Source organism: Alosa sapidissima, chromosome 17, assembly GCF_018492685.1.
Source record: "Alosa sapidissima isolate fAloSap1 chromosome 17, fAloSap1.pri, whole genome shotgun sequence".
In the NCBI taxonomy this organism is placed as follows: Eukaryota; Metazoa; Chordata; class Actinopteri; order Clupeiformes; family Clupeidae; genus Alosa; species Alosa sapidissima.
The window spans coordinates 22097133-22118171 of record NC_055973.1 but is presented as its reverse complement, the minus strand read 5'-3'; the positions used below and the strand labels follow the sequence as shown (position 1 = coordinate 22118171).

The following is a 21039-nucleotide window of genomic DNA, read 5'->3' as shown; positions in this document are numbered from 1 at the left end:
CTTCAAATATTATTGAAATCCTGATCACCTAACAAATTTGATGGAATTTGTACATTGCTTAGATGAAACGGATTGTTTGATGGGTATTGCAGGTCATATCAGGATATTATTTGTTACTACTTTGTTTTCTTTTTTTTTTCTTTTCTTTTTTTCTTTTTTTTAGTTTTTGTGATGAGTGGTGATCATGGTGTAGCCATGATTCTAATTTTAAAAATTAACTCTGTGACCTTAATATATTTTGCCTTTAGTATTTCACAGAAGCATGTATTTGTTTCATGCTATATGCACATCTATCACAATTAACACAGAATACCGTAATTTCCCAACCATTAAGCTTAGCGCGGTTTATACATTGATTTTGCAAAATGTCTTTAGCTATGAGGTTAATGCACGGTGGCAGTTAATATGGATTATGGTTTGTTTTTTTTTTACATGCATAAAACACTGTCCTGCGGTTTATACACAATGCGGCTGATACACAGGAAATTACTGTAAACAGATATACTGAGCCTACTTGTCCTCATCATGTAGGTATTGGTCCTCATTCAGAAGGTATGGTAGGGGGTTGGGGACATCTCAGGTTTCTTGTATGTTGACACCTGACTCTGCTTGGCCTTGTTTACTCGCCCCATTGTTTCCTTGCCATTGTCCTTGAGGACCAAGATAACCTGTGACATTCCTGCTGAGTGCCTCTGTCTGATTGAGGAGCACAGCATGTGAGGAGTTCTGATGTGCTAACTGATGATGTGTCTGTAAAGGTCATCTCATCTCAGCTGTTCAGTTGAGACTCCTCCTGTAATAGTATTATGGTATTAGTGTCCTCCCTTGCCTTGGACATCATGGATTTGGATAGCAGTCATTGTAGTTCCTTCTGAGGTCTATATGTCTTACTGTTGATATACTTTCGCTAAGTTGGTTACCATCATTCACTCTAGAAGATAATCATAATGCCGATTCTGATCTGGTTCTCATTTTGTTTTTTGTTATTCTTTCGTTGTTTTTTTTTCATGAAGGTTTGGAACCCATTGGACATTGATTTTGTTCAGAGGGACACAGCTTCTTGGACTTCTCAACAAGTGTAAATATGAATTGGTAAGTATTTTTGGATGCATTGTACTAAATATTGCTTAATATTACAAATCAGATATCTGAAAGTGCAACCTAAAAGGTATCAGTGGAACATAAATGTAGTGTATGTCTTTAAAAATAGTTATGGGTCAATTGTACACCTCTTTGAGCTGTACAAACCCTAATGCCCAGATGCATGAGTTAAACATGCCCATTAGAAAGCCTTGTTGGAAGATTTTGAAGTTGTTTCAGTTGCAGACCGTAAATGAGGTGGGAGTACATGCCTGATTACAGCCTAATGTGGACCTTGGTTCTTGTTGTCTGTTGTTAAAATGTAGCATTGATTATTTTAATTTTACATGGAGTATAGAATAGTTCACAGAATAATGTCTGTGGACCTTTAACGGCAGCCTGGTGCCTCCCACACTGCACCACCTCAACCCATTGTTACCCCCATGTGCCAGATGTCCATTTCAAAACTGGGGCTCCACAAGGGAGCACTATTTCCCCAGTTAGACACTGTACAACAGGGGTCTCAAACTCAAATGAGCTGGGGGCCACTTCTGCCAACGTCATCTGATTGGAGGGCCGCGTCAGTGTTAAAGAATAATACAAAAAAGAATGGCTATTTCCTAAAATGCAATGTTTTTTTTTTTTCAAATACTGTATTTTCCAATACAAAACTGCAAATAGAAAGTGCAAGTCTTTTTATCTATTTTTAGACACCTGTGCTATAAAATAAGGATAAAATAAATATAAATACAAATTACGAAAAGAAACAAAAAAGCATAAAAACAGGTATGTGTGTGTTTCACACAAAATAAAACTATTTCCTCTCATAACTTATTTAAACCTGGCATATCAAAATTTCAAAAGGCCATGGCTTGAAAGTGCTCAGAGATAAAGTCCTACTTTAAATGTAAACATCTTTGAGTATAAACAAAAGTTTATGAAGGGTGTAAATTTACCCATCTAATTTGCCACTGGATGGTAAGCACCTCAAATTATGCACCTTTCAGTAAATACTGGATGTTGAACTATTTGAGCAGGTTTACTTTCTTTTTGTCATATTACCCAAATAACAAATTAACAGGAAAACAGTAGGCCTAAGATGTAACAATAGTAAACTATTACTAGCCTGTTCCACAAATCGTTATTATAGGCCTACAATAAAGTAGCCTGGTCAAATCAGTTCCTATCGCGGGTGACTTTGTAGTTCTTCAGAGCTGTCTGTACCACGTCCATTACGGACACTATCATCACGATTACCACTGCCACCTCGAGCTATTTTGGGCAAAGGGTCGAAATAAGCATGGTATGCTTAGTGGACACCGTCGTACGCGAAGACGCACCTCCATTCATAGACGCACCGTGACTATCACTGTCAATAGACGATCGATCATAATATAATCTCCAAAAGGCAGATATTCTCCTTCAGAATCAGAATAGGTGAATAACATAGCCTACCCAAGACTTCATCACACGTGAACGTTTTTTCAACATTTGGTGTAGGCCTATTTCTGCTTCAAATTGTGCAAAACTATGGCCTGCATTGCTTCCGCGTCATTACAATGCACGTCTTCATGTTTCTCGCGTGTAGGCTAATACACTGTGAAAAACTGTGAAAACTGTGTGCAGCGATTTTGGGCTTGAATCAAGCTCTGGATGTCTAGCAACTAGTGGAGGAGAGTACAAATAAGATTTGTTACCGTACTTGGATCTATCGTCTATTTTAATCAGTGTCGTTGTTTGTCGCAATTAAAAATACCCTCAAGGGCCGGATTACATTATTATTTTGAAATAGGCCGTGGGTCGGAATTGGGCCGGGAGTTTGAGACCCCTTCTGTAGAAATAGTGCAAGAGCAACACATCTGATTGTGTTGCTATTAAAATTGCTGATGACACTGTGATCGTGTGATTGATTCATTGAAACTTTCTTTCACAACAGTGAGTCTTAAATTATGAATCTACACACCTAAAGCACGTCTTGATGATGACGTGATGCCATTTAAATTCAGAAAGAACACAAACCAGTCTTTGATTTTGAAAACATAAGCATGGTAAACTGAATAGCGAAGGGCCGAAGGCCTACAGTAAAATGGTGTGTCATCACATAGCCTAACAAAAATGAAAATGTACTTAGCTGTATTATTAGCTTTTCCCATTGCTGCTTGCTTGGTTGTGGTTAGCCCTACTTTGTTTTTTCAATGCTCATTTATTAATTTCCCAAATGATCATGGAAATTCAGGATTTTTGTCAGGTAAAGTCAGGAAAAAGTCATAGAATTTAACATCTGACTTAGAGTGGGAACCTTGGAAGTATACATACATACATACATACATACATACATATCCCCCAATAACTTTGTAGCAGAAAATAAGTAGTCTGTATTAGGGAGCCTCATTTTTGCCCCTTTGTCCTCACATTTAGTCTAGTCTAGCCCTTTATTTGTATAGATTGAAGCATCGATAAGAGTATCGATAAGAGTATTGATAAGAACCAATATCGATAAGCAGTATCAGTATTGATAAAATCCTAACGATTCTCATCCCTAGTATAAAATGTGACAACCAACAGGAAGTAAGTACTTCCAGTATATCAAACTAGAAAAAAAAAGTTGTGGGCAGCCGTGGCCCACTGGTTAGCACTTCGGACCAGTGGGCCGCGGCTGAAGTGCCCTTGAGCAAGGCACCTAACCCCTCACTGCTCCCCGAGCGCCGCCGTTGTAGCAGGCAGCTCACTGCGCCGGGATTAGTGTGTGCTTCACCTCACTGTATGTTCACTGTGTGCTGTTTGTGTTTCACTAATTCACCGATTGGGTTAAATGCAGAGACCAAATTTCCCTCACGGGATCAAAAAAGTATATATACTTATAAAACAATTAGCACACGCGTCAGATGTGCATTTGACACACACACACCACACATGAGTACATTGTTAGATCATGAAATCTCAAAGTGCTTGGGCCCGTCATTGCCGGTTGTGGCTACATTGTTCATTTTGTATTATAAGGTCTGTTCTGTGAAGACTATACAAGCACATGTGTATAGAATAAATGTAAGTTATATATTTTGTCTTTTGATGATGTCGTTAAGACGGGTATAGTTAAATTGTTCAGAATAGGTAAGCATTTTATTTTATTCTCGAAACGTTAGTTGTAGTCAGGAAAGTTTCTTGAACCTCCGATGGGAACTGAGAGTCTGAATGTTCAGCGTGCATAGAGATGGTTGCAACTCTCATTGCTGTACCATCTTGCATGTTGCATCAAATTCTTTTAGAAATCAAACATCACTCAAATACAAAAAGATTGTTTTGACAGTAAATCAATACAAACATCAGATTTCAATTGCAATTTCACTTTATTCTACTGAACTACAGGTATGGGAGCCAAAGTGAAGCTCCAGAGCACTGCACACAATGGTTTCAGAAAAGGCTCTTCACTCTTCATCATGCACCACTCTTCACTCCTCGTCATGCCCTTTCTGTGAAAAAATGAAGGGAGAAAAAAGAAAATGAGTCTGGTGAGTTATTTATAATAATACATTTACTACATTCTGATGTAGCAAATGTTTTTTTTATGGATTGGCTGGAGAATTTAACCTGAACTGTGATATTTCAGTTAACAAAGAAAATGACCTAGTAATTCAGCTTTGGCAGTAAACTGGTCACTTTTAGTTTGTGATATGTCACAATTAGGTCTATAGTATTTTTTGAACGGTTTCTTGCACAGCATATCTATCAATACCCTGGCTATAACTAGGCAGGACTAGCCCCCAAGAACTTAGAATCATCTTTGAAAGTATACAATCCTGACTAACGGTAAAAGACCACATTCCACCCTTTGGCTAGATGTGTGGATTGTCTCTGAGTTCAAGAATGATGGTTGGAGAAGTCACTTTATGTAGAACTCCGTAGGATTCAAATTCTCTTGAAGGCATGCAATGGCATTCTTTCATTAACTTGCATTGTATTTGATACAGCACCACTGAAATGCAGGTATTATAACAGGTGGTATAGAACAGTTCGTCTCTGGCTGGTTATCATGTTAAATGTAATGGATATCTGGGCAACAGAGCATAGACGATTTTAACATTACATCAAAATGGTTATCACTTCACAATCTGCTGCTATTTCTATGTCATGTTTGAATGTTTTAAACGAAGCCATGATGGGGGGATTTTGGTTGTAAGGTGAATTTGAACACATCAAGACACTTTATAAGAGTTGTCTCACCTTGCCACCTGCATCACGGCTCTTGGTTCTCATCTTGTTGACCTGAGACTCAGCTATATCAGCTCTCTCCTCAGCCTCATCCAGCTCATGCTGCAGCTTGCGGAACTTGCCCAAATTGCTATTGGCCTGCTCTTCCTGAAAAGCACAATAGGTCACATAACTGAAGTTTGTCCCTTGCTTAGCAGATTGAATATCCTGGATGTCAGTGTTGAATTTTGGGCCACTTACAGCCTCCTCTGATGTTCTCTTGTAGGACTTGACCTTCAGCTGCAGTTTGTCCACCAGATCCTGAAGACGATGCAGATTCTTCTTGTCTTCTTCAGTCTAGAGATAAAGAGGTTGGTAAGCCATGATAACAGCTATGATGAATGACACAGAAAATATATAGTATGTATAGTATACAAGTATATATACTCTTTTGATCCCGTGAGGGAAATTTGGTCTCTGCATTTATCCCAATCCGTGAATTAGTGAAACACACAGCGAACACACAGTGAGGTGAAGCACACACTAATCCCGGCGCAGTGAGCTGCCTGCATCAACAGCGGCGCTCGGGGAGCAGTGAGGGGTTAGGTGCCTTGCTCAAGGGCTCTTTAGCCGTGCCTACTGGTCGGGGTTTGAACCGGTAACCCTCCGGCCACAGCTGCCCAATGCAAGATAAAGAAGAATAGTTTCATTTTGTTTACTAGATGCCTACTGTAGTACCTGATAGGTGAGCTCCTTGATGCGACGCTCATATTTACGGATTCCTTTGACAGAATCACCGGCCTTCCGTTGCTCTATTTCCACCTCACTTTCCAGCTCTCTCACCTAAATGTAGAAAAATTAATTTTCTAAATATATAAACAAAAAAAATCTATTTGAAGACAGTTAAGAACAAACACAACACCCACCCTGGACTCCAGTTTCTGGATTTGCTTCTTGCCACCTTTCATGGCAATTTGTTCAGCTTCATCCAGACGGTGCTGCAGGTCCTTGATGGTCTGCTCCATGTTCTTCTTCATGCGCTCCAGGTGAGCACTGGTGTCCTGCTCCTTCTTCAGCTCCTCTGCCATCATGGCAGCATCAGTGATGGCCTTCTTGGCCTTTTCCTCAGCATTCCTGCACTCCTGCACAGCCTCCTCTACTTCATTCTGCAGCTGGGATGTATCACCCTCCAGCTTCTTCTTCTGGTTCAGCAGGCTGGTGTTCTAAATCGGAAGACAGAAATGTTTGTTATGGTCTGTGTCATATTGTGAATTAGTCAGAAAAAACAGCATGCTTAGTGATTTTACCTGAGAGTGCAAGAGCTGCACCCTCTCACTGACGTCCAGCAGCTCCTGTTCAGCCAGTTTCCGGCCTCTCTCAGTCTGCTCCACCAGGGACCTGAGCTCATCCAGTTCAGCTTGCAGCAGATTATTGCGTCTCTCCACAATAGCAGTGTTCTCTTTGAGATCACCGTTAACACGGAGAGAGTCGTCAAGCTGCAGTTGGGCATCCTGCCATGGACAGAGATATTGTGATTAATCTTGAACTAACTTGAAGTTGTTTAATAATAACTGTGTAATAATATTACATTGTAGGTCAATTTTGTTGTTTAACCTTCAGATGTCCATGGAGACCCTTGAGCTGCTTCTGGGCCTCAGATGCCTGCCTGTTGGCCTGGCTGAGCTGGATCTCCATCTCATTGAGGTCTCCCTCCATCTTCTTCTTCACCCTGAGAGCCTCATTCCTGCTGCGAGTCTCAGACTCCAGGGAGGTCTGCAGGGTATCCACCACTCTCTGCTGGTTCCTCTTGGCCTGCTCCATCTCCTCATCCTTCTCAGTAAGTTTACGCTCAATGTCAGCTTTGACCTGATTAAACTCCAGCTGAGCTCTGAGTATCTTACCCTCTTCATGCTCTAAAGTAGCCTGTGGGAATTTAACAGCAATGAAATAAAAACAGTACAGTACATAATATAAACTAAATATTAAGAAACCTTTCAATTGGGACTTATTATATGATATGATATTTATCATATTATCATACCTCTGCTTCCTCAAGAGCAGTCTGGATCTCTGCCTTCTCTTGCTCAAGTGTCTTCCTGACCTTCTCAAGCTCATGAATGCTCTTTCCAGTCTCACCAAGTTGCTCAGTGAGATCAGAAATTTCCTCTGGAGGGGGGAAATGATAGTCTTAGGCCATGTCCAAACAAAAAAGGACAGGTATAGGCCAGTCCTTTATTTGGTGAATGGAGGTGCAAATCATCTCCTTTACTTTCTTTGGTCATAGACCCTTTTAACAATAAAAACAAAAACAATGCTTGAACGTTCTATTTGGTTCCCAATCTACTTCCTCTGCATTAAGATAACATATTGAATGTTAAAACGGAAGCCTTGTGGGGCTGATAATGGAACTCTCTTAAAAGGGTCTATAGGCTAGTCTGCGATTCACATTAGCTGCTATCACTGCAAGTGCATATTTAACAATACCCCAAGTTGTGATCCACCGCCGCATTTGTAAAATGTCTATAATACCATTTACCTTCGTTACTAACAGTCGATACTTTCTGCCTACTTCAAATTGCGCATTTGCATTTAGTGCACAACTAATGTAACATGATTTCTAAGAGACAGGCTCATATCTGATCTCACTAGACTATGAATGCATTTATAGTATTTATGTTGTAAGATTGGCACTACGTACAAATTAATTTTAATTAAAACAGCACTGCCCTAATAACCTCTGACTAATTCTCTCGTCACTGACAGTAGAATGCATCGGCTCATCAGTTTGTGATGTTTACTGAGTGTTATCTTCTTAGGTAATGTCATGTATGAAAACTAGTATTACCAGGCAATACTATAATGAGTGTCAGGTCGAGTGCAGCTGGGGTTAAGGGTCATAGGTGGGGTCGAAGGTTACGTCGTTTTCCTGCTCCACACGGCAAGGACAAACAGCCATTTAAAAAAAAAAAAAACACTCTGGAAAACGTTTTCCAAACGTTTTGTTTTTGTTCACCTAAAACGCCGTAGTCATGTGGACACAAGGCCAAAACGCTAAAAAAAAAATGTTTTTTACCACTTTCACGAAAACCGTCCTCGACGTGGTGGAGGTGCTACTGTATAATGGACCTCATAATCATATACGTTTTTGTCTATAGGGAGGATCAAACAGACCTTGGAGATTTTTATTCTCCCTCTTTATGGTCTCAAGGTGATCCAGAGATTCCTCATAAGAATTCTTGAGTTTGAAGAGCTCAGTGCCAAGAGATCTGGCCTCTTTCTGGGAGCTCTCCAGCTCAGTCTGGGACTCCTCAAACTTCTGCTTCCATTCAGCCAGGACCTGAGAGAATTGAAATATTAATATAGTATTAGTTATTAGAAATATGCAATTAAGCCTAAAATGCCGAAACTAATCATTCTGAATTCAATACCTTATCAAAGTTCCTTTGTCTCTTGTCCAGGGCAGCAGCAGCAGCATTGGATCTCTCCACATCTACCATGAGATCTTCAATCTCATTCTGCAGTCTGTGCTTAGTTTTCTCTAGGGAGGAGCATTTGGCATTAACGGCTTCCACAGCTTCCTCTGCATCTTGCAGACGTTGAGCCAGTTTTTTTCTGGATTAAAAAATCATTATGTGTTTCACAAGACATGTTTTTCCTCTTTATCTGACTTTTAGGGCTCTATTTTAGCGATCTGACACCTGGTCAGAGACGCAAGGTTTAAGGTATGTCCAGTCCACATTTGCTAATTTAATGGTGTGATTTTGTGATCAGAGGCCAGGCACATTGTTCAAAGGGTTGTTCTTATGTTTCTTAATCAGTCATGGGTGTGTTTTGGGCGTAACATCCTTTAAACCAATGAGAGTGACATCTGTCATTTCATTTAACAGCAGGCAGCGCAACATCAAACAGCGCGTCTGTATTTTGACAGTCAGCACATTTCAAGGAATCTGCTTGCACGCAAGACTGTGTATGCAACACAGGGATTCCTCTTAACTTTGCTTTACTAAAACCTGTGTGTGACTAGCAGACTATAGCCTATATACATCTGCACTCGCCTATTCATAAACTCATAGGCAAAATGAAACTTCATCATGATCTTATAGGCAACGACAAAACAGTTTTACACAATTATTTACTTTCACTATTGACTGACAAGGGGTTACCATCCCCTTGTCAATAGCCTGAAAAAAGCAACATTTACCCAAATCATGTTCAAATGACTGAATAAAAATCCTAAGGATATGTATGTTGCAGACAAGTTGTTTGGGACTTGTTGCTAAGGGCTGCTTACATCTCGTGACAGTATGTCTTCAGCTGTGCTTTATATGCCTCTTTTGCTAAAGACCAGTTTTTTCTTGGTCAGTGGCGTAATGATTGTAAAAGGGTGTAAATTATCGATTTTTGGATCATGCACCAGACCACACTTATTTCTTTAATTGACACACCCATTGGCACAATGTTCAATTAGTGTAACTTAAGAACAAGCCTTGCGTCGCGCTTGATGTTGGGTGTACGATAGGGCCATTAATGTTAATAGTGTCAGTTCAGGGGGCCTTACTTGGCGTCTTCCAGTTCCTCAGTCCTCTGGATGGCATCAGTCTCGTACTTGGTTCTCCACTGAGCCACCTCAGAGTTGGCCTTGGAGAGACTGCGCTGCAGCTCAGCCTTGGCCTCCTGCTCCTCCTCATACTGCTCCCTCAGGAGGTCAGAGTCGTGGCGAGCAGACTGCACTGCATGGGCTAGTGCATTCTTGGCCTGGGAAGTATTATTTACAGTAGGTCAGAATAGATAAATACGTTAATATTAACCTTGATAGGTTTGTAGGACAAAATGTATTTTAATTTGTTAAAGACACCTTGATTTCCTCCTCCAGTTGTCTTTTAAGGTCTTCAATCTGTTGGGTATAGGATTGCTTGCCTCTAGTTAACTGAGAGACAAGAGAATCCTTCTCTTCTAGTTGTCGGGAAAGCTCTCCTGTTTGAAACATTATGTGTATGTTTACATGAGAGTGTTTATGTTTAAAGTGACATAATATACAACTTGTATTATGGCAAAATTTTTCATACCATTTTCAGTTTGAAGCTTAGCTTTTTGCATAGTGAAGTCATTGATGCTTCGCTGGCCTTCTTCAAACTTGGTCCTATATTCACTCATCTGATCCTCCAAGGTCCTGCACATTTTCTCCAAGTTTCCCTGAAAAAAGTAAAGTTAAGCATTGAAAAACACATATGAAATGATGAGAAAAAGATCTGAAACAGTAATATGAACATGATAGTTTTGTTAAATTTTCACTATACTGTACCTTTGCTTTGGAGACTTGCTCCATGTTGGAGACCACATCATCCAGCTCCAGACGGAGTTCGCTCTTCTCCTTCTCAAGCTTTTGTTTCACTCTCTGAAGGTTGTCAATCTGCTCCCCGAGGTCAGCTACACTGTCTGCATGCTTCTTCCTCAGTGTGGAGGCAGTAGCCTCATGTTGCAGAGTGGACTCTTCAAGGTCTCTGCGCAGCTTCTGGAACTCAGCCTCCCTCTTCTTGTTCATCTCAATCTGGGCAGCAGTGGCACCTCCAGCCTCCTCCAGCCTCTCACTGATCTCCTCCAGCTCTCTGGCCAGGTCTGCCCGCTGCTTCTCCACTTTGGCTCGGGCAGCTCTCTCAGCCTCCAACTCCTCCTCTAACTCCTCAATGCGAGCCTTATTTGAAAAACAAACAATACATTTACATATAAGATCCTTTTGAACTGTGGAATTTTTTTTCATTATTCGTATTCATTATTTTATTTTTACCTGAAGTTCCTTCAGCTTCTTTTGGAGCTGGGATGCCATAGCTTGTTCATCTTCAATTTTGCTGTTTAGTTGACTTATTTCAAAGTCTTTCCTATAAACATTAAAAGTAGTTGTTACATACATTTAACTAAGCCAATTTTGTGCACTGACTTTTGAGCTTTCAATAAGATTATACATACTTTTTTAGTCGCTCATCCAGCTGTTGTTTATCATTTTCTAAATCCATCACATTTTCCTGGGTCAACTTTAAGTCACCCTCAAGCTTCCTCTTAGCCCTCTCAAGATCCATTCTTATCTTCTTTTCCTGTTCTAGGGACCCTTCTAGCTGCAAAACAGAGGAAGATAATTACAGGGAAGACACATATGTCTTGCAATGCACTGAATGAGCAGAACTTTATCCTTCTTTTTATTGCCTACATCATCAACTTGCTGCTCCAGCTTGGCTTTGGCCTTAGTCAGAGTGTTGACTTTGTCCTCCTCACTCTGAAGGTCATCCAGGGTTTGCTGGTGAGCTTCCTGCAGTGCTTTCTTTTCCTTGGTCAGCTTGGCAATGATTTCCTCTAGAGCTGCCAACTCTTCAGTCAGGTTTTTAACCTATGAAGAATAGGTTAGAGTCAAATGAACTTTCAGAAATGGTTAGGGAATTCATCCCAGGTATTTAAATTTCAAATGAACTGACCTTATTCTCAGTGGCATGTTTCTCTTTCTCTACTTTAGCTAGAGTGAGCTCCAGATCGTCAATGTCCTTCTTGAGTTCAGAGCACTCATCTTCCAATTTCCTCTTCTTTGTGGTCAGCTCTGCATTCATCTCCTCTTCATCTTCCAGTCTCTCTGTCAGCTCCTTGAGTTTGGCCTCAAGCTGAATCTTGCTCTTGATCAAACCCTCACAACGTTCCTCGGCATCACAAAGATTATCTTGTTCCTGAGGTGTTTATTCAATGAGAAAAAATAGTATATTAGTAGTAGTAGTCAATAGAAAAAACAGTAAAGGTATCTTTTTATGGTCATATATTTTGGTCTTTAGTACATAGATTTTCTTTTCTTCAGTAAAAAGTAAGACACCTGCGAAAAAGGTACAAGAATATGGGATGATACTTCATCAATACAGTACATCGTCATCATCTATCAATGTTATTAAAAAGAAAGAATAAAAGAAATGTCTTGTTCACGACACTCTGGCAATGTAGGGAAACTCACAGTCTGAACTTGAAGTGTCAGGTCATTCTTCTCTTGGAGAACAGAAATCATTTTCTCCTCCAGCTCTTTTCTACGAGCCTCAGATTTAGCGTAGGCCTCCTTCAGCTTCAGGAATTCTTCCTTCATGTTGGCCATTTCCTTCTCTGCCTCAGCTGATCTCAACAGGGGCTTGATCTTGAAGTACATCTTCATCCAGGGCCAATTCTTGACACCCATGAATGCACGAACATTCCACTGGATCACAAGCAGAGCATCCCTGGGAAGATCAAATCCATTGTTTAACTCAGACTGCTAACAGCCATTTGATCAAGCAGATGTATGTTTTTGGCTGTGTCTTTATGGCGTTATAGCTGTGTAACATGTGTCGTGTCATTGTTCATTAATTATTGTTTTTATTACAATTATTATTACTATAGTCTTACCTATTACTATTGCTAATTATTACTATATTATGTTTATTACTATTATACATAGTCTGTTTGCTTTTATAGTTTTATGAGGATAATAGTGGTGATTTTGCCTTTAAATACATAAAGGTTTGCTATGTTCACTGCCAACTTGGAAATGACCCAAAGGCTTTATTCGCTGGCAGTCAAATTAAGGGTAACAAATGCCAGTTGGTGCATAAGTGGAGAATAGCTTGAGAGAAGCATCCGTAAAATTATTATATTTACCTGCGTTCAACAAGCTTCTGGAACTCGATTCTTGCAAGATAACCACGGGATCTTGCCTGGAAGTTTGTTATGATTAGAGAAAGTCGATCATCTCGCATCTCCTCAAGTAGACCCAGTAGACCCGCTTTGAAGAACACCTTCAATTGGGAATGAAAGCAAGCCACTGGCATTTACATGAAATACACAACAAACTCCAATATGTTCATTTTTACCATTAGTGAGATATACCTTTGTGTGCCCAAACCTATACTGGGTATGGTCAATGTCGAGAGATCCCAGTAGCTTTTCCGCACACTTTTTGCTGTCAATAAACTGTCCCTCTGGGATAGCAGCTGGATTCAGAATGCGGTATCTAGAAAATACAACATCTTTATATGGGTGTGGAAATATTGGGCGACTTTTTATTAGTTGATAAAAAATTAATGAAAAGTAGATTGTATGGGAGTGATGGTAGAATTGTGGCTAAGGAGCTAGGCTAGCAAAATTGTGGGTTCAATTCTCGGCTTCCACCATTGTGCCCTTGAGCAAAGGCACTTAACCCCCAGTTGCTCCGAGGACAACAGCCCTTGTAATATATGACATATGTAAGGCTCTTTGGTTAAAAAGTGTCTGCTAAATGAATAAAGGCAATAAATGTCAATTTACCTCTGTTTGAAGTCAGGATACAGGATCCTGTTGGGGAAGCCCTTTCTGCAGATCCTGATGCCTTCCAGCACACCGTTACAGCGCAGCTGGTGCATGACCAGAGGATTCTCCATGGCCCCAGGAGTCTTGGTCTCATTGGGGATGATGCAGCGCACAAAGTGGGGGTGAGTTGACCTCAGGTTGGTCATCAACTTGTTAAGGTTCTCCTGTAGATGCAGAAAACAATGTTAATATTTTGAGATTTTCTAAGAGATCTTTTGAATTACTTACAACCTAATTTTGAACTGAGTTGTATTGTATGAAATTATACCGGTACATCTAGTGTTGTGTTGTGATATATCACCATGCACTATCATAAAACAGCTACTAAGAACTACTGATATAACACTCATACATCATAATAAATAATTATAAACAATGAAAGTTGTTTGTATGACACATTTTCCATACTGAAAGTTTTAATAGTTATTGAATCTGATACAGACCCATTTACTACTTAAGTATATGCTTATAATGTCTGTAGCACATGCATGTTTGCAGGGCACCTGTGGTCTACTGGTTAGGGCTTCGGGCTTGAAACCGATCGGTTGCCAGCTCGATCCCCGACCAGTAGGAAAAATGTGGGCAGGGAAAGTGGTGGGGCACTGCTCTCCCATGCCTATATCCACGGCTGAAGTGCCCTTGAGCAAGGCACTTAACCCCTAACTGCTCCCCTTTTTACTTACTTATGACTGGGGGACACACAGAATTAAATAAAGATAAATGAAGACCCTTTCTTGTGATCATGGAGTGGCCAAATGTACCACTATCACAATTCTTGATATTCGGTATGTTAGCAGGTGCCATGATCATAACTTGCCAGGCGTAGCTAAACATATCATTTAGGAGATGAAGTAGCCTTATTAAGTTCCTTATCTTATATTTGAACTCACCCTGTGGAGAGCAGACACAGTCTGGAAGGAAGAGCCCTTTTTCTTCTTTTCCTTCTTTCCTCCGCTTGCTTGCTCTGCCAGTGCTGCAGATATGTGACATTATCAATATAATATCACATTGTTCTTAAACAATATTTAGCCTTTGTTGGTCAAAGCCTTGTCGGTGTGATGATTTCATTCAAGAAGCAAAAAAAAAAAGTGTGAACATACAACATGTTAAGATGCAAAAAATGTATGTGAAAATAGCAAACAAGTTTATTTTGACATGAGCTTTGTTATACCAGTCCAACCACTCATATACTGTATGTTCAGTTTTACATACATGCAGAGTTGGTAAAATGATCTTAATAATAATGATGTTATTTCAATGGATAGATTTACCAGAATCAGCTCCAGCATAGTTTGCAAAGAGGGTTGCAAGCATCTTCATTGTTGATTTCTGGTATAATCCGACCACAGTCTCATTGAGAGGGTCCTTGTTCTTCACGAGCCAGTTGCAAATGTTGTAGTCAACAGTGCCAGCATAGTGAATTAAGGAGAAATGGGCCTCTGGTTTCCCCTTGATAAGCCTGGGCTTCTGGAAGTTGCCGGATTTCCCCAAGTGGTTGTCATAAAGCTTGGCTTTAAATGTGGAATCACTGGCCTTGGGGAACATGCACTCCTCTTCAAGGATGGACATGATACCCATGGGCTAGATAAAGAATAACAAAGGCAGGCAACAATGGGTAATCAAAAATGCACAACAAAATATTTAAATCTAGTAGAAGATGCAGCGAAAGAATAATGTTACCTTTTCAATGAGATCAATACAGGCCTGCAAGTCCATGCCGAAGTCAATGAATGTCCACTCAATGCCCTCCTTCTTGTACTCCTCTTGCTCCAACACAAACATGTGGTGGTTGAAGAACTGCTGCAGCTTCTCATTAGTGAAGTTGATGCACAGTTGCTCAAAGGTGTTGAACTGAAAGAGACTCATGCTGTTATACATAATGTAAATTTTTTGATAAATGCTAAAGGTCCTACTTCTACAAAAAGCAAAAACCTACATCAAAGATCTCAAATCCAGCGATGTCCAGCACACCAATGAAGTACTGGCGAGATTGTTTGGTGTCCAAGGACTGGTTGATTCTCACTACCATCCAAAGGAACATCTTCTCATAACATGCTTTTGCAAGTGCACCAATGGCATAGTTCACCTGACAGGGAAAGAAAAACACAAGGTGAATAGACTTTCACAAATTAATAGCCTGTCAGATCTATACTGCCGTCGAGTTGGGTTTGATATAGTTTGATTTTTAGTACTTTTGCAGTTCTTACTAAGTGCACCTCTCACCTGCTGGACATTCTGTCCTTTAGTGACCCACTCGTTTCCTACTTTGACCCTTGGATGACAAAAGGCCTTGACGAGGTCAGCAGAGTTCAGACCCATCAGATAAGCAGCTTTGTCGACATCTAAATTGTGATTGTATTTTTTGGTTAACACACATTGCAGTGGTACAAATAAGTGTGGTATAAATAAAAGTGCAGTAGAATAGTTAACACACATGCATTAGAATCAGTTGGCAGAGGGCAATGATAGTATCTCATGTTTCAAATTGTTGTTTTTAAAAGCAAGTAGTTATATCATGATAAGGCAGTGTTTGGAGTACACACCTTCAGTACCATCAGCTTCTGCCTGCTCCTCTCTCTGCTTCTGCTTGTACTTCATGTTGCCGTAGTGCATAATGGCACCAGTCAGTTTGTAAATGCTGTTCTTCTCCTCTTGAGTAAAGCCCAGCACATCAAAAGCTTCCTATAGCGTAAATAATTGAGTAAGTGGTCAACTTACTCACATTGACCCTCATTCATACCAAACCTTTTATGAATGTAGAAGACAAAACGACGACAACTTGTCAAAATAAAAGTCCAACAATCGCAAAGCAGCATTGCCGTTTTTCTCTCCAGCCTTTGTAAATATTTTATGAAAGTCTACATCGAATGTCACTTTACTATACACGTTGAGAAGTATTCATAATCACTGAATTTAACACTGGGAGATAAACTAGCCTACATTCAGCTAACATGTATTTGTGTAACCTGGAACGGTTGGACATTCCCAGTAGCAAAAGATGAGAAATAATCTGCAAAGGTATCATAAAACAAATACATTTTTGAAACAAAAATTATTTGCTTGACCATGTTCTGGCACTGGAGTAGCCCATTGACTCAGATGTGACGTGATCAGGTAAGAGGTTTGGAACAAAAACGGCAATGCTACTTTTTGTCGTTCTGTCTTCCACATTCATGAAAGGTTTGGTATGAATGTTGAGTCATGTCTTATGAAACAGTCATGAATGCTTTATGTGCAGTTTATGACAGCTGCTATGAATGTGTTATGAACTCACCCGTCAAGTAAAGTGTTACCTCAGATTGATAAATGCCATTCTTTGCGCGGAAATGAGCATACGCACGTCCTACGCCTGTTTTATGTTGTATGTTCATTTCTTTTATGAGGGCCACTGTAACTGTGTGTAACTGTTAACTTAACTAGGCCTATGTCAGTGTTACTCACATCAGTAGCATCCAGCTCGTCACCATCACAAATAGAGGCTACTTGGGTCTCTCCTTGGGAGATGAAAGCGTAGTCATAGGGGTTGTTTGTGATAAGTAGCATCTCTGAAATAGAAGAATAATAATAATCATCATGTCAGAAGTTTCCACCTCAGTGACATGTGATGTCAGGTATTAAACCAGACCGACTTATATTACAAGGGCATTGTTACATTGTCTCAGGAGCAACTCCGAGGTCAAGTGCCTTGCTCAAGAGAACAATGGTGGAAGCAGGTAATTGAACCCACAACTTTTCTGGCTACTGCATGCTAGCCCAGCTCCAGAATCTTACCTAACAGTTCTGGTTTTCTCTGAGAGAGGATCTGGTAGAAGATGTGGTAATCTCTCTCAGCCCTGAGCTGGAAAGTCACCCGAGACTTCTCCAGTAAATCTGGCAAGTGATGAGGACAAGGTTTTTATAAGCAGTACAGTATTTCAGAAATGAAAGATTTGTATTTGAATGTTTACTTACAGGTCTCAATATCAGCAGAGGCCAACTTTCCATTTGCATGAAAGTGGATTCTGATAAATTTGCCCTGACAAATATATAGTTATTTTAAATATAGTATATTTTAACATTTTTAATGAATATCATTGCCAGGATTTATTTTATTTTTTTTCTATTCCAGTTATACTTACAAATCGGGAGGAGTTGTCATTTCTGATGGTCTTTGCATTACCAAAGGCCTCCAGAGCAGGGTTACACTGGATGATTTGATCTTCCAGGGTTCCCTAAAGACAGACACCTATAAGTATCATCATGATCATTATGGTTTTCTGAAAAATTGTTTTAGCACAGCCACTATCCAAATATAACAACCTTTTTGTCATTTGGATCCCTCTTGATGCCTCCTGCAGCGATACTGGCAAAATACTGAATGACTCTCTTTGTGTTCACAGTCTTTCCAGCACCAGATTCTCCACTGACAAAGGAAAGATAAGAATTAAGATATTGTTCTGTGACATAACTTCAACAAGGAATATTATATTAATGTGATAAAACAGACTTACGTGATCAGGAGAGACTGATTCTCCCTGTCTAAAAGGGGAAATAATGCCTTTTAATTACAGTACAGAAGATGTTACCTATATTTGCCTGTACTATAAGTAATGACCATAGCCTGTTGAGTATTTTCCCAAATAGCCCAAATTTATTGTAAATCTTAGAAGACCAACCTAGGTCTTAGCTTATGTGAGATGATTGCAGTGGTGTACTTTATTTAAGATATTTTTATTTGTCTGGTGATGGAGATATGTATACAAATATAGGTAAATAAGCTATAGTATAGTTATCATAATGATACATTCACACTAGCTTCTGTAATTGTAAATGTTTTACCTGCCAGCATGTACTGGTAGGAATTGTCAGAGATAGAGAAGATGTGGGGAGGAGCTTCACTCCTCTTCTTGCCTCTGTAAGCAAGAACAACTTCCTGGTTGTACACTGGCAACCACTTGTAGGGATTGACAGTGACACAGAACAATCCAGAGTAGGTCTGTATAAAGACAAGATTGATAATGAAGAGTTTGTTTCTGTATTAGAATTGCGTAAAAACCTAGAACTCATCAATACTCATTCACTGTACTCACATAGATCATCCAGGCTGCGTAACGCTCTTTGAGGTTAAACAGCACAGCAGGCTCATGCAGGAAGGTGAACATTGCCATGTCCTCAATTTTATCAAACTTTGGCGGGTTCTGAGGGTGGACGTCTGACTCTTTGACAGTGACAACCTGGAATGGCAGTGTTTCTACAGTTATTTATAGTAACACCTACTTTCTAATCGGACACTTAAAGGTGCAGTCAGCGATCATACGCATTTTCAAGCCCACAACATTTTCTATTGGCATTCTACAGGCTGCCCAGGTGCCGGAAAATGGAAACAGAAAAACTAGGGGCAGCTTGTCCTCCCAACAAAAACTAAACACTGTGTGGAGTTTCTCTGGGAATAGTGATGTTAGGGTTGAGCTACCTCTGTTGTGTTTTGTTTGGTCCTTGGTTGAAATAAAATGAATATTGTTTTGGACAAAAGCGTCTGCTAAGAAATGTAGGGATACAAATAAAGATAGACAACCGCAACATCCCCACCTTTAAATGTTGAACAGCAACTAACCCAAAGACCAGAATATCCAACCTACCTTTCCTTTCTCAGTTTCAGCGGTGACTTTGTCTCCGTCTCTGCTTTGAATCGTTGCCTTCACAAACTCTTCCTCAGCATCGGGCACGAAGCAGGCCCTCTTAATGTCAAAGGGGCGAGTCTGGGCCTCCAGACGCTCCATATCTGACTTTCTCAGAAATGGAGCCGCCGCCCCAAACTCTGCCATCGCCGCATCACCCATCTTTCACCCTAAAAGACCATCAGGTTTTAAATTAATGACAATAGTTAAAACAACTGTATATTGTCTGAAGTTAAGTAGGTAAAGTGAAACAAATTTGAGCAGTTTTCTTTAGAATTGTTTCTGTATAGTTTGATAAATGGTATAGTTTACTGAATTCTGCATGTGTAGTTTAGTATATGTATGGCTAACTGTTAAATGCACACACAGGAGTGTAATAAATTAATAAACTTCAGCGGCATGTTTCTGACATACTGATCTTCTATAAATACATGTTGTCAATCCAGTTACCTTTGGTGTCTTTGTAGCTGCTTTACTGAATTATGCCCTAAATTACAAAAACAAAAATGAGTATAACTTTGATCACAATACTACTACAGACACTATAGCATATGGACCATAGACTGTATATATAGAACTATATATACAGTCTATGATATGGACCCTTTCAAGAGAGTTCCATTATCAGCATCATAGTTGGCCCCACAAGGCTTCCGTTTTAACATTCCATATGTTATCTTAATGCAGAGGAAGTAGATTGGGGCCCAAATAGAACGTTCAAGCATTGTTTTTGTTTACCTTGTTGAAAGGGTCCATATATGTGGTTGACTTGACATATATTGCACGTACACACATTGCAGCCCCATTATTTATTAAATATGTTTAATCTTCCCTCAGGACACCACTGTACAGGAAGAAGTTGAGCAACTAATTCCTTTACACCACATCTTTTATAATAGTGTATCTATGTGACCCAATCATATGGTTGTCAGTTATAACATATTTATATGGTTATATCTAAATGTCAAGCCATTTTGATATTCAAGCCCCATTCTTGTGATGTAAAAATGAAAAGCTTACCTCTGGATGTTTCAGTTTGAAGCTCCTCTGTTGCTAGAGGCTCCTGTCAGTCTTTTATAGGTAGACTGGTCTCTAAATAGGGATGGTGGCATAAAATCAAACATGAACTATTTTATATCTCACATTGCTTTTGATTACAAAGGTCAAAGTGTTGGGGGAGGAATTGTTTTTTGTGGTGTGTGTAAGGGGTGGAGAGTATAATGTTTAGAGGACCATGGCCATGTGGCCAAATGTTTGCTCCATAAACGGTAATCCATTGGTTGGAGATTAGAGTCATAGATAAGCATTTGGGAATGGTGGGTAAATATAGGATCTTGTTAAGACAGATATTATCACATTTTATAGTCTATCTGCTAACAGTATTTATTAAAACAAAATCATATTTGTTTTGTTGCCTTTCTTTTTATTTATTTTTTAACTCATAGCTTTCATTAATTACCGGTAAAGTTGGTTAATCCACAATGTATTTATAGTTAACGTGGCTTTGACAGTGTTTGTAAGGACTTCCTTATTTAAAGTATTCTGGGTCAACTGGGCATGCTATTTATGGGCCTCCAAACTGTATAGATTCCATGTTATGTTTTTAGACTATTTTCATTTGTAGTTCCCCGTTGGTTGAACGACATATCAAGTGCTACCACAGCAGGGGCATTCCTCTCTGTCTGTAAAGGTGTAGGTTTTTGAACATTCTAAGTTCCGCAACAATTGAAGGTTCTAAAATTCTATGTTGAATTCAATGAACCCAGATATT

At 39.7% G+C, this 21039-nt stretch overlaps 2 protein-coding genes across 3 annotated transcripts in view; one reads left to right on the top strand and one right to left on the bottom strand.

The window, feature by feature from the left end:
* Positions 1–21039, top strand: part of LOC121688279 — a 522978-nt gene that overhangs the window by 366471 nt on the left and 135468 nt on the right. The gene's annotated exons all lie outside the window — the stretch shown is intronic.
* On the bottom strand, positions 4409–20356 carry LOC121688266 (myosin-7-like). Its single transcript, XM_042067742.1, has 39 exons — positions 20289–20356; positions 19719–19755; positions 19230–19438; positions 18681–18824; positions 18430–18586; positions 18102–18129; positions 17911–18013; positions 17730–17822; positions 17563–17626; positions 17383–17481; positions 17053–17156; positions 16155–16293; positions 15835–15953; positions 15548–15697; positions 15292–15462; positions 14883–15192; positions 14502–14584; positions 13570–13775; positions 13153–13276; positions 12925–13061; positions 12251–12506; positions 11733–11975; positions 11471–11647; positions 11233–11378; positions 11054–11144; positions 10571–10960; positions 10335–10461; positions 10124–10242; positions 9827–10023; positions 8697–8880; positions 8440–8605; positions 7310–7434; positions 6883–7191; positions 6576–6779; positions 6195–6491; positions 6007–6111; positions 5530–5625; positions 5302–5436; positions 4409–4550 (listed from the first exon to the last, which is right to left on the bottom strand). Exons 3-39 carry the CDS (start codon positions 19428–19430, stop codon positions 4530–4532), a joined length of 5820 nt encoding a protein of 1939 aa, XP_041923676.1. The 5' UTR covers positions 19431–19438; positions 19719–19755; positions 20289–20356; the 3' UTR covers positions 4409–4529.

Excerpts from the sequence above, each read along its gene's own strand:
- LOC121688266 (XM_042067742.1), bottom strand. The coding sequence starts at position 19,430 with ATGGGTGATGCGGCGATGGCAGAGTTTGGGGCGGCGGCTCCATTTCTG. Across the intron at positions 18,825-19,229 it reads CTGAAACTGAGAAAGGAAAG|GTTGTCACTGTCAAAGAGTC; the intron begins GTAGGTTGGATA and ends CTGCCATTCCAG. Across the intron at positions 18,130-18,429 it reads CTACCAGTACATGCTGGCAG|ACAGGGAGAATCAGTCTCTC; the intron begins GTAAAACATTTA and ends TTCCCCTTTTAG.